Source organism: Chamaea fasciata, unplaced genomic scaffold (assembly GCF_029207755.1).
Source record: "Chamaea fasciata isolate MVZ Bird 193981 ecotype frontalis unplaced genomic scaffold, bChaFas1.0.hap1 SCAF_9, whole genome shotgun sequence".
In the NCBI taxonomy this organism is placed as follows: domain Eukaryota; kingdom Metazoa; phylum Chordata; class Aves; order Passeriformes; family Sylviidae; genus Chamaea; species Chamaea fasciata.
Genome location: NW_027094094.1, coordinates 19,563,126 through 19,575,648, shown reverse-complemented (window position 1 = coordinate 19,575,648; position 12,523 = coordinate 19,563,126). Strand labels below are relative to the sequence as shown.

The 12,523-nt window shown below is 45.3% G+C and overlaps 1 protein-coding gene across 2 annotated transcripts; it reads left to right on the top strand.

Annotated features, from left to right (window-relative positions):
- Window positions 1-467: 467 nt before the first annotated feature.
- On the top strand, window positions 468-11,562 carry NOLC1 (nucleolar and coiled-body phosphoprotein 1). Of its 2 annotated transcripts, none has more exons than XM_066191336.1 (14): window positions 468-588; window positions 692-747; window positions 831-952; window positions 2,062-2,177; window positions 2,984-3,125; window positions 3,623-3,726; window positions 4,365-4,515; window positions 5,041-5,181; window positions 5,580-5,669; window positions 6,965-7,111; window positions 7,336-7,890; window positions 8,594-8,706; window positions 9,100-9,180; window positions 9,427-11,562. In XM_066191336.1, the coding sequence occupies exons 1-14, from the start codon at window positions 478-480 to the stop codon at window positions 9,583-9,585; spliced, it is 2,088 nt and encodes a 695-aa protein (XP_066047433.1). In that variant the 5' UTR covers window positions 468-477; the 3' UTR covers window positions 9,586-11,562. The 2 variants fall into 2 exon arrangements, with proteins under 2 accessions (XP_066047433.1, XP_066047430.1); XM_066191333.1 differs by having other exon boundaries at window positions 7,336-7,911.
- Window positions 11,563-12,523: the final 961 nt, after the last annotated feature.

The following is a 12,523-nucleotide window of genomic DNA, read 5'->3' as shown; positions in this document are numbered from 1 at the left end:
GCACTGAGCCTGCCCACAGCTCTCAGCTTGTTCTCCTCCCTGGAGCAACCCAACTCTGCTCGCCAGCATTCCCCCAGCTCCTCACTCCTGCTCCCCAGAATTCCCCTTTCAGTGATTCAAAACGGATGACAAGAAGGAGTACGCTGGTGAGGCTTAAGTGGACTTAAATCTAAGTCTTCCCGCTTCCAGAGTCGAGCGGGCACGCCCGAGGCCGGAAAGCCCCTCTACTGCCTCTGCACCACAGGCAGCCATTCGGCACGGCGCGCGGTTGCCCTGACGCAGGCGCCGACGCTGAGGGGGCCGCTCGGCACCACGACAGGAGCGCCCCCGCCGCGGTCTGCCCGCGCCGCCACCGAGCCCCGCGGCGGCCAAGGCGGGCACCTCGGCAGCGGAACGGGAGGGGCGCTGGACGCACGCACGCACGCACGCACGCAGGCGTTGGCGCGTGCGCGCGCGGCACGTGTCGGCGTGGGCATCATGGCGGAGCGGCGCCCCGTGCCCAGCGACCTGTTCCCCCTCGTGCTCGCGTTCCTGCGCGAGAGCGGCTGCCAGGGCGCCGCGCGCGCCTTCGCCAGGGAGGCGGCGGCGGTGAGCGGGACCGGGGGGAGCGGGGACCGCGGGGAGCGGGGCGGGTGCTGGGGCTCATTGACCGGCCGACCGACACTGGCTGACGCGGCCTCTCTCGCTTTAGAAGGAGCAGGACCCCAACGCGGCGTCCCTCCTGGACATCTTCACCTACTGGCTGCGGTAAGTCCCCTCGGGGGGCGGGGGCCCCTCCGCCCGGGCCGCGCCGCGCCCCGCAGGGCCCCGCTCAGCCTCTCTGCCCGCAGGTCTCCGGCGGCCAAGAAGAGAAAGCTGGTCCCGAACGGCGCCCAGGCGAAGAGGAAACCGTCCGCCAGCAGCAGCGACAGCTCCAGCGAGGAGGATGAGAAACCCCCGGCCAAGAAGCCAGGTAGGTTTCTGGGCGGCCCGAGTGCAGACCGCGGTTGTGTTTGGCTTTGGCTTCTCACGTGCATTTAGAGCTCAACTTCAGTAGCTCTTTTGAGGTCTTAAACAGCTATCAGGGGTTAGGTTTGTCTTGCCTGATCTCGGTTTTAGCAGGTCTTTTGCCCATGACATGGAAAATACGTTCATTTTAATTAAGGGTGGTCTCTTTATCTTGTTACAATTTATGCAAAGCATAATTTGTGTGCCATAGAAGGTTTTAGCCATTCCAAAGAAATGCTAGGCATCCATACTCACCTGCTGCTTGTGTGAGATTGCTGCCCTTTTTTCTTTCAAGTTCATGTACTAGTGCTATCAAAAAATACATCCCTGCACTGCATTTCGGTCCCATGTGGTGAGCTGTATTTTTCGTTTTAATGTGAAACAGTTCTTGTATGTTTGTTAATCACTGTACACAGATTGTGTACACAAGATTTTGTGTGTCCAGCTGTTGATTTGCAGGAGGGAAGGAATAAATGAGGAGAGGGACAGGCACAGAAAGAAAGTACGTCTTCAACTTGAGCTATTCTAAAGCTGAATTTGAACATAGGTGTGATTTTTATTTGATGAAGACAGCTGTAAATACAACATGAGACAAAACTATTTATTTAGCTCCATATCATTAAAAAGCAATCAGTAACCAGGAAGTGGATTTGGCTAAAACACATTTAGGTGTCTGGAACCTTAAGATGGCATTGCTGTGGGTCTCTTTGCAAACACCTGTCTGTACTTGTTCAGCAGGTTTCTTTAAACTGGAAGCTGTGCAGACCCAGCTAATATTATCTCAGTTTGGGGGTTGCTCTTTCTCTGTGGGCTGTCCTTTTTGGTGATAGAAGTCTGCATTTAAATTTGTGCGAGACAAAGATTAAGTCTAGAATTGGTTTTTATGTTTTAGCTTACCCATTTTGGAACAGTGTGCCATACACTGCACAAGAAGCAAACTCAGTGTTATGAACTTCAGTCATGGCTTAACGACCTTAATATATCCTTTTGCCCTGATAGCCACAAGTGCAGGATATAGGTACGTGAAAACTGTGAATTAACTTGTCATCAATGTATGCTGTCCCTTATTTGCAGCTAAAGCATCAGCTGTGCCCAAGGCAAAAGCAGTTCCTGCAGCCAAGAAGGCAGAGAGCAGCAGTGAGGACTCCAGTGACGATTCAGACTCGGAGGAGGAGAAGAAGCCAGCAAAGGTTGGCTTTTCTTTCCAACATGGTTAATATGCATTTGACAGTGATGAATAATAGTAAATTCTACCAACAGAATTGTATGTGAAGTTGGGCTCACTTGTCCTGAACGATGAAGTGCCCAGGCTGCTGCAGATACAATGCAAAAAGACATTTCTGTACTGCCATTTGGACTGGCCTCAGGAAAAATTAGTTTTTTGTCTTGCACCAGTTTGTTTTGTGTCCAAGTCTGGTCCTTGCCTTTATCCTAAGACTTCCAGGGCTTACTTCGTTTCCAAAGAAAGATTCACTTACAGTTGCTACTATAAGTTTGGTATTTATATATATATGTGTGTGTTTATGTAAAAAGAGAATCTTCTCTTTCCTTTTTCTTGCTGCAGTTGTGGTCTTGAAGTGGAGGCAAGGAAGAATGATGTCAGGGGAGGAAGAGTGATAACATTGTACACTAGCGGAGACCAGCTAGAGTTTCCCAGTCAGTATTTTCAGTCTTCAGGCTAGTGTGATCTGTAGAAGGAAGAGAACAGTGCCAGCCTCAGAGCTGTCCCATTTTGAGGAGGCAGAATTGAAGACTGATGTGCAGAGGAGGCTTCCAATGCATTTCTGGGAGGTTTCTAGGGCAAAGTGTTCTAGAGCAAATCCTGTTATCCCAGGATTTTCAGAACCTTGACCATTAAGCAGAGTGGTTTTTTCAAATCTAAATGGTAACCTCTGTGAAAGACAGCTGTTTCTACACTCTGTGTGAATCCATCTTATTAGCCTTGTCTTCTTTTCATGACTTTGAGAGTTAATTAGATTTTCTTGCTGCTGTTTAGAAAGGTGCAAAACCTATGGTGAAGCCAGCTGGAACCAAAATCCAGCCTCAGAAGAAAGCAGAGAGTTCCAGTTCTGACTCAAGCAGCTCAGATGAAGAAGCACCTAAGAAGCAACCACCAAAACCAGCAACATCTAAATCAGGTACCTGTTATTGTGTATCATGAGTAAAGTGCAAAATCAAAAAAGCGGGAGGAGTGCTGGGGACTGTACCTGCATGCAAAGACATATGTATTAACACAGTAGTCTGAAAATCTGCTTTCACTGCCATTTGCACTCTAGTCTAGTCTGTTCTGATACAGAGGTGTAGAACTGAATGCAAATAAAACATCTGGTCCTGAACACCACATTGTTTGAATAACTGTTTATGTTTTGCTTTTACCATTAACTTCCCCTCAAAAAACAGGGAAGATCTTTACTAAGCCTTTAGTTTTGGAACTTGCCATGAGCTAGAAGACACAGTTTCCAGAAAACTTTCTCTAAGGTTGCAGTAGGATAAACCACCAGTTTTGCAGTACTACCTTAATCTGCTCTATAGACTTCTGTGGTTCTTTTCTCTCTAAGATACTCACTGCTCAATGTGATTATCCCTCATCTACCATAGCATGTTTTGCAATGTCCCTTTTTACGTCTCTCAAAAGGAAGTAAAGCTGCCCAGGCAACCACCAAAGTTGTCAATGGAAAAGCAGCAAGCAGTAGCAGCAGCAGTGAAGATTCTGATGAGGAAAAGGCTGCACCAAAAAAGGTAAATTAGACTATGAAAAGCTTCATAAACAGTGTAGAGGTCTAGTAAGACTGGGTGTTATCACCTTGCAGGCACAGACTACACAGATGCTGTGCTTGACTTAACTCTTAACCTGCTTCTCCTTCATACAGTGGGATTATGTGTTCTAGCATCTCTCCCATCTACTGCTTTCTCTCCTGATACCTCCTCACTACTTTTACTGCTCCTTCCTTTACAGGAAGACATCTTATATCATAACCATATTGTGTCTCCATTATATAAAGTCACTTTGGCTCTTTCATGTTTATCTGTCTGTAATTTTGAGTTTTCCACTAGCGAGTGTTTAAAAATGTTCTTTGCAACACAAAAATAATCATAGTTGTTTTTAATCATGTGGCAGTTGCTAAATTTCAATCAGTCCTCTGCCCTTTTGTCCACTGGAGCTTCCATTAGGGGTTCATGGAGCAGAAAATAGCAGAGGAGCTAGAAAGATAATGATGCTCGTGTGTTTCTTGAAATTTGCATTTGAGAATCTCTATTAATATTTTTCCCTTTGCCTTGAGAATTTGCTCTTGAGGGGAATTAAACAAGATCCACATCCAGTTGTCTCCACAAGATTTCTGAAATTTTCTTTTTTAATGCATATTTCCTTTGTTAAGGCTGTTCCTAAGAAATCACCTCTGCCAAAACCTGCAGCCACTCCAGCATGTCCAGGGAAAACCAAACGTGCCAAGAAAAGTTCCAGTAGCGAGGACTCATCTGACAGCTCAGACGATGAAAAGCCTCCTGCAAAACAAAAGCCAAAGTCTGGTATGTAAAAAATACCAGATAGAGGTTTTTGTGAAGTATCCAGGGCTGTTCAGTTGCAGTCCAGCTGATGGGCTAAATGGGCTTCTGTTCACTGTGGTATAATGTCTTTAAGATTTCCAATAGAGAGCTGGTCTGAGTAGAGGGTCAATCATCCAAGGTCGGTCTGACTCTCCTACCAGAAGATTTGAGAAAGCAGTAAATGAAAACAGTGAAAAATTTACATACCTGTGGTTTTTTTCTGAAAAAGTTTGCTGACAAGCTCCTGTTCTTCTAAAAGTGCAGAGAAAACTTCTGCAGAGATGATTGGGTCAGCCGAACCCCAAGAGGAGAGTTAAACTCCGAATAGAAACAAGGAGGTAGCAGTGGAGTGGGTATAATCTTTCAGATTATAAGATAGTGTTGGATTGTAGCTACAGGAGAATAAATGGAAGTGAATGGCAGAAGTGCTTTATTCTAACCACAACAAACATCTTGTGCTGCTCACGTTGTCATGCAGGCATCTGAATGCTGTGTTTCTCTTTATAGGTCAATACAGTGCTGTACCACCTCCGCAGGGAGCTCAGACAAAGAAGGGCCTTGCTAAGGCTCCTGCAAAAAAGGCTGAGAGCAGTGACTCTTCAGACAGTAGTGATGAGGCAGAGCAGGTGCCCTCAAAGGCAGAAGCAGGTACGTTGTGAGGAGGAGAGGCTGCAGGGGAAGTACTTCATTGTGCCAGCAAGGTTTTTGCAAGGTCTCGGCTTCCTGGAAAAAGCCATTTGTCTTTGTTCTATGTTGCTGTTTGTTTGCTCTTCTGGAAGCTTCTGCTTAATTTGAAGGCATCCCAAACCACACTGTGTACAACTTTTGCATCTGAACTGTGGTCAGCTTGGATTTGCACATGCTGATTTGAAAAGTTATTGGGATCTAGTTTGGTGGGAATAAGCCAAGTTCTTACATGGCTTCCGTGGACTGGCTGAGTGGCTGGTGTACTGAGAATGGAGCATTTTCACATCTGCTGAAGTTTGGATCTTGGGACAAAGGTTTGGTGAGGATGTGGCCTATTAATTTTAAACTTGCTTTTGCAGGCAAAGCAGTAGTAGCTAAAACAATCCCTGCCCCCCAGAAGAAAGCTGTGACTAGCAAGAAGGCTGAATCCAGTTCTGACAGTGACTCAGGTAATTCAAGAAATCAAGTTCTGATTCTTTTGTGTAAAAGTTTTTACTGGCCAAGTTGCTCATAGTGGTGTATCTAAGAGTCTTAGTGTATGAGCTTAAAAGCTTCAGAGTCTCCATGGCTAGCAAGATGTGAAGTTGAAAACCAGCAGCCCACTATTCAAGGTGAAGTGTGACCATGAGACGACCATAGGCAAGTGCAGAGAAGTCCTCATATTGCTGGGTGGAAAGGGCAGGCAATTGTGAATCAGGTTTCTCACAGAAGTTTAATGGCTAAACTTTTCTTGAGCATCTGTGTCTTGAGATTTTTGGGGTTTGGCATTCCATTGTGTTTGGAGAAGTTTCTGAAATAAAAATGTAATCACCATATGAGGTACAAAATCGACTTGGAAGATGGCTGTCTTCTCCTGAAGTGACCCTAGAAATGGGAGCAGTGTACTTTGTCTCTCCTGTTGACCAGGTTTGAGGTTTGGTCCCATGTAAGTTCCCTGTGTGCTACAATTGCCCTCTGAGTTCTAGATGCTCATGTAGCATCTCTCAGCATCTCTGGTGCCATGGCAGGGACTGGGTGGCAGCTGCCAGTCGGGTGGCAGACAGCAGGCCCTAGCACTAGGTTGTGTGACACTCCAGTGAGTGTCAGCTGTTCTATGTTTTCTGGGTTTGTTACCTAGTTTCTCTCAAAACTGTCAGGTTTTTGATTGTTGTTACTTAAGTGTTCAGAAATACTGGATTAGAACAGGTTTAGTGTTCCAGATTCATGTTACACAATACAAAGGTGTACTTATACTCAAGGGTCTCCATTTTCAAACTGCTGCTCTCTCATCTGGTAGAGGAAGTAGCTAAAATGAGATACTGTGCTGTTGCTGCCTCACTTGGTATGCTTTGTCAACTTTGTCTCTTAATTTTTTGCATGGTATTTTTGGTCCTTACCATATAGATTCTTTTTTCAATGTTTCTTCTCCCCAAGTTTGATGATACTGGTACTATCTCTAAAGTTCTTTATTCAGTACCTCTTCTCCTACATTATTCTCCAAATACTTATTTCCTTGTGCATGCATTAGTGAAGAACTTAAACTGTTTGTTTCCACTTTTTCCCAACAAAGAGGATGCATGGAAAAATGAATGCTGTCCCCTGACCGTTCAAGTGTTCATTAGATGCTTGCCAGTTGCCTAGTGGCTTAGCCTTGAGCCACAAGCCATTTTGCTTTTCACTTACCCATATATTACATACATGTTACCACTAAAGTAACTTGCACATGAAGCCTATTAACTTGAAGAACCTTTTTTGGTTTTTTTAGATTCTAGCTCTGAAGATGATAAAAAGAAAGCAGGGAATAAGCTTCCTGCTAAACAACCTGTGATAAAGAATACTTCCAAACCAGCAAAAGTAGTTGTCAAGCCTGGACAAGCAAAGAAAGACTCCAGTTCTTCCTCAGACAGCTCAGGTATTGGAGTGGGAGAGAAGGAGAATTTCTACATGCATGTTGTTCTTGTTCAGACCTTTCTGTTTCTAGGCAGGGTCTGAGGGTGCGGTTGGACAGGAATATCCGTTGCGGTGTTGTTTCAAGCAGATGATGAAGTGTACTGTGTATCAACACTGAATCTGAATGTTAGCCTTGTGTTAAAGGAATGGGGCTTAGTCTTGATTGCTCTTTTTCTTTCATTCTAGATTCTGATAGTTCTGACAAGAAGGCAGCTCCTGTGAAGCCCACAACTAAAGCAGCAACTCCTGCAGCAAAGAAGTCACCAGCTGCCACAAAGAAAGCACAAAGTAGCTCTGATTCAGATAGCAGCTCCAGCAGTTCTGAGGATGAGAAGAGGAAAGGCCCTCCAGCTAAACCAGCTGGCAAAGTGGCTAAGCCACTGTCCAAACCTACTCCAGCTCCCAAAGCAGACACATCTGACTCTGATAGCTCAGACAGTGAAGAAGAAAAGCCAGCAGGGAAACCAGCCTCCAAATCTACAGGGGCAGCAAAAACAACTGTGGGGAAGAAAGCAGCTGCTTCTAGTAGTAGCAGCAGCTCATCAGACAGTTCCAGTGAAGAGGATGGGAAGCCCAAAAAGGCAGTGAAAGGGGTGCAGAATGGTTCTAAAGCCACTGCCTCCACAGAGAAAGCAAAAGCATCTGCAGTGGCTGCAAACAACATGAAGTCTAAGCCAGCTGGTGGCAGCAGTAGTAGCAGTGAAAGTAGCTCTGAAGAAGAGGCTGGAAAAGTCAATGGAGGTATTAGCAACAGTCTGGGAGGTGGGTCTGTCAGGCAGTTACTGAGCTAAGCATGAATGGCAGACTTTCTGACACAATGCTCATTCTAATCTCTCTGTGTTGCTAGATTGTGCCATCTGGTGCAGTAGTAAGTGGGAAGGGTGCTAGTTTTGAATTCGGTGGGATCTTTCTGTCTGTATTACATGGCTGCTGGTAATGAAATTTGTGGTAATGTCAAGTACATTTCTATGTAGTTGTTGCCGGTTGCTATCTGTGCATGCACAGGATTTAGTGACAGCAAAGCAGACTGCTGGAGGACCTTGTCTGTGAGGAGTGGGACACCACAGTTGAAGCCCTGGTGCACAGTCTCAATCTTTAACCCTCCAGGAGGAAAACAACTAGTGATGCACTAGGGATACGTACAAGTACATATGGCATGAATCCAAAATCTGGCAAATTTTGACCAACAGAACTCTCTCAAGTATGCAAAATCATTCATACAGACCTACCCTAGTGCATAAAATATTATACATTATGATAGGATGGGGAGGTACTTACTGACTCAGAATTTGTTAGTGTCTGGTACAGCAGTCTGTTTTCTGGGTGAAGTAATGCAGGCACCAGATGTCACACCTGTGTCAACATTGGGTTTGCTTTCTGGGGAACAGAAGCCATTACTTTTCCCCATGCTGCCTTTAAAGTTCTGCTGCTGTACATCTAACAGGCACAATCGGCAAGAAACATAAGAGGGAAGATGTTCAGGAGCCGGAAACGCCGCACACTAAAAAAGCAAAGATCAAAGCCAAAACACCACACACAGTTCCCAAGGTGAAGCGGGTAAGTGGGGGTGGACTGTGGCTCCTGGCTGAAGAGGCATCACTGCCTTCTGAACAAGTCGGCTGGTTTGGGGTTTTTTCTGGGTTGGTAGGCCCACAGGATTATTTGTATTTTTACCGTCTCCTTAAGCACTTTAACCTTGTCTAGAGAACCCTGGGGAGTGCACATAAGAACGTAGTAGTATTCTGGCCAAAGCTGATTGGATATACTTGCACAGGAGCACCTGAGGCTGCCTGATCTGTTGCAGGGAAAGAATGATGAATCTGAGAAACACTTGAAGATCGAAATGATGTGAACAGGGTTCAGTATTTGCAGGGCAAGGAAGGAGGTCATTACTAAAGGAATATTGTGTGTTTGTATGTGGTTTCTGCATCTCATTTTCTATTTCAACAGCCCTCCTCTCCATTCCGCCGCGTAAGGGAAGAAGAGATTGAAGTGGATGCCCGTGTGGCCGATAACTCATTTGAAGCAAAGGTAGGGCTAGGTGGTGCCAGAGTGGTAACAATTGGTCTGTGGAAGTACGTCTGCAGAGCAGTCTCGGTGTGCTGCTGGGGAGTGGTTTTGGTGGGAACTTCTTCCACCAGGAGGCGCATGAGAGAGTGGTATGGGCTCCTGTGTGAGTGTGCTGGGGTTTGCTGGGTACGGTGAAATGCAAAGCATTGCATTCACTCTCTTAGATACTGACTCGAATTCCTTTTTCTCCCCCTCCAACCCTCACAGAAAGGAGCAGCTGGTGACTGGGGTGAGAAAGCTAACAACATCCTGAAATACACTAAAGGCAAATCTTTCCGTCATGAGAAAACAAAGAAAAAACGAGGCAGCTACCGTGGGGGCACTATATCGACCCAAGTCAATTCCGTCAAGTTTGAAAGTGACTGAGAATATTGGAGTTCATAAACCATCTGCTCACCAGAACATCTTGGATGGGCATATGGGTGTTATGGATATCAAGCTTGCCTGGAATGCTACCTCCCCAAAGCCCCTTGTGGGGCAGGCAGCTCCAGTGTAGAGATGTGGGAGAATGGTTGGATGTTTCCCTTTTTATTTCTAATTTTGTTTTAGTCTCCTAATTTGAAACCATCCTTAAGCTGGTGTTGTTGGCACCACTAGGGTGACCGCCAAGACGTATTTTCTACAGTCTTATTTTAAAAGGCTGGCAGTCATTTTTACTTTCGGTTTCCTGCCTATCTAGTAGAAGAAAGAGAAATCATTGTCCTGTATTTTAACCTCCCATTTCTTGTTCAGCCAATTCAACTCTCACACCTGTGAAAAGGCAAGTATTGTCGCTTGCTTCTGACTAGTTACTGTAAGAACAACAACTGATTTGAGCACTGGCTGTAATCCCCAACCCCACCTGACATTTCAAGTTTACCCTTGTAGTGTGACAGGGTTCCTTTTCTGTTTTTTGTGGTTTCACCTTGCAATAAATACCTACTTTCCTCTTCCTTGCACTCCTGTGGAGGCCACTAACTAGAGTACTTGGAGAACAGTCTCTAAATATGGTTTAGTAGTTGAATAACAGTATTGATTGCAGTTGCAAGGTGAGGGCTATTGTCAGAAAGATCAAGGTCTGTAGTACTACTGTGGCACTCTTGATAACACTTCCATTAGTGTAGCTGGGGAGTGAAGTTGTGCAGAAACTTGACTGCATGGGGGCTGTGAAGTTTCACTTGATGGGACGGGAGAAGGAGACTGAGGAGATAGAGGCCTCTTAGCAAAAGGCAGAGGTGGATAAGCAGTGTTTTTGTTTCAGAGGCTCTGGCTGCAGTGTGGCATCACTCCTTGTTCTGTCTGAACATAAAATGTGCCAGCTTACTTAATTTACTGCCAGCAGTGTGAGCTGCAGTTTGTTAGGAGTCAAGATGAATGTATCATTAATGCCTTAAATTTCTTTTCTGAGTTGGATCACTTGACTTGTCTTTCAGCTGTTTTCCATCTGTTAAATCCCTTTTGAGAAGTAAAATGCCCATTTCTCCCTAGCACTGAGGCAAACCCTGGTGCTGTAATGTTTGAAGTACCAGCTACAAGTGTATGTTCAGTATGGAGAGCCACAAAGAAGTTGAGAAACTTGCAGCCTAAACTGAAATTTCATGAGCAACTGACAATATAATGGTGTACTGAGAGGTGGGCTTGCACTCAGTTGTGTGACTTTGTCCTTACTTAAGTACAGCTTGCATCTGGTAGAAAATATTCCCTCAAATACTTTGCCCTCTGTTAGGTGGGTTAACTAATTTGAGGAGCAGTGGGGTCAAGCCCACAAGCCAGTGTGAGTTGAATAGTGGTAATGCGTGTTTGGGAAATGGAGTAGTGGGCTGTGAGATATGCTTTACCCCATGTGATGAAACTGCCAGCGACTGAGAGCTGGTGCAGGACCTGATTTCCATGTTTCCATTCCCTCCCCAAAGGGTGCCAATGAGAAGAGCCTTGTTACAGGAAGCTATGTTTGTGTGCAAAGCAGTGTCACCTAATTGAGGGTTGGATGAGACTTGATGAACCACCCCCATGTACGAGTGGCAACTTTTTCCAGTGAGCATTTTTCAGGACTTCCCCCCCCCCTCCCGGCTTGCACAATCACTGGGACCTAGATTCAAGGCTACAGTGCAGAAGGGCCCAAGAGACCATGGTTATTACAAGAAAGTAAAGGTTAGAGGCCAAAGGAAGGTGGGAAGAGTATTTTCTGCATGGGGATTTGAACATCGTCTTTCTTGTAATTTGCCCTCTTTTTTTCTGTTTATCAGGAATTTACATTGGAAACTCTTTAAAAAATACTTTTACGCTTTGAGGTTTTTATAAAAGCCTATAAAATGTGAGAATTTAATGTGTCAGAAAATAAAAATTGCTGCCTTTTTAGTCTGAGTGGATCTGGTAGTTAAAGATACGGAATAGTGTGTGGGAAAAGGGAGGGTACCAGTGCTTGGGGGTAACAGCACTGTCTCTATATCTGTCTACAACTACTTCTTGTCATCTTACTTACATGATTGTGGACATGTAACAGACCTTCAGAAGTGAAAGGTGGCCAGTGCAGCTGGCTGGTGAGTGACTGAGAAATTCGGGTAAGGTGCTAGAAGCTTATATCAAAAACTGAGGCTGCTCAAGGCTGCCCTTCCCTTCAGAATATCTCGTTAGATCTTCTCAAATATTGCTGCCAAATCAGCTATATGGCAAGCACCAGCAAATAGGAAGAAGGAAGAATAGGCATAACTGAAAACCCTGTATAGGTCAGTTAAAATAACTGATTTGTGTGTCCCTTAGAGTTCTTCCTCTTTGTGTGCAAGGAAAAGAAACTGGCTGATAGGTGTGAGTGCTGAAAAGCTCAATTTTATCCCTTTCACTGTGGTTCTCTGGAAAGGGTGATATGATGCCCCATGTGCATTGGGCTCTCTGTTGCTCTGTAATGAACACTCTGCCACAGCATTCCACCTTGAATGTGATGCTGCAGGAAATGTCATGCTGTCTAAAATTTCAGCACAGGATGCAAAGAATGTCATTAGCTTTCCTGGAGATCAGCTCCTGACTGAGCAAGTGCAACAAGTGTTGGAGTGGGAAATGCTTTGTGAGACTCTCAAAGTGACATGCTTGACACTCCTGGGAAAAACTGGTCCTTTGACAGGATTTTGCATCTGCTAGACATACTTAGCCTACATCTCTGCTCTGCTGCTGTCCTGGTGTAGAGGTCTTTTCCTCCTGTGCAACAGTGGTACAGTTACAGCTGTTGCTAGTGCTGGAACTGGACCAACAGGACATCTCCCCCTCTGGTGTGTGCTGGAACACTGTCCTTCACAGCCCGATTCCCTTGTGCACCGTATTTTCCCTTTTG

Coding starts and splice junctions, on each gene's coding strand:
- NOLC1 (XM_066191333.1), top strand. CDS start 478: ATGGCGGAGCGGCGCCCCGTGCCCAGCGACCTGTTCCCCCTCGTGCTC. Junction 3,727..4,364: donor AAAAGGCTGCACCAAAAAAG/GTAAATTAGACT, acceptor TCCTTTGTTAAG/GCTGTTCCTAAGAAATCACC. Junction 7,112..7,335: donor TTCTTCCTCAGACAGCTCAG/GTATTGGAGTGG, acceptor CTTTCATTCTAG/ATTCTGATAGTTCTGACAAG.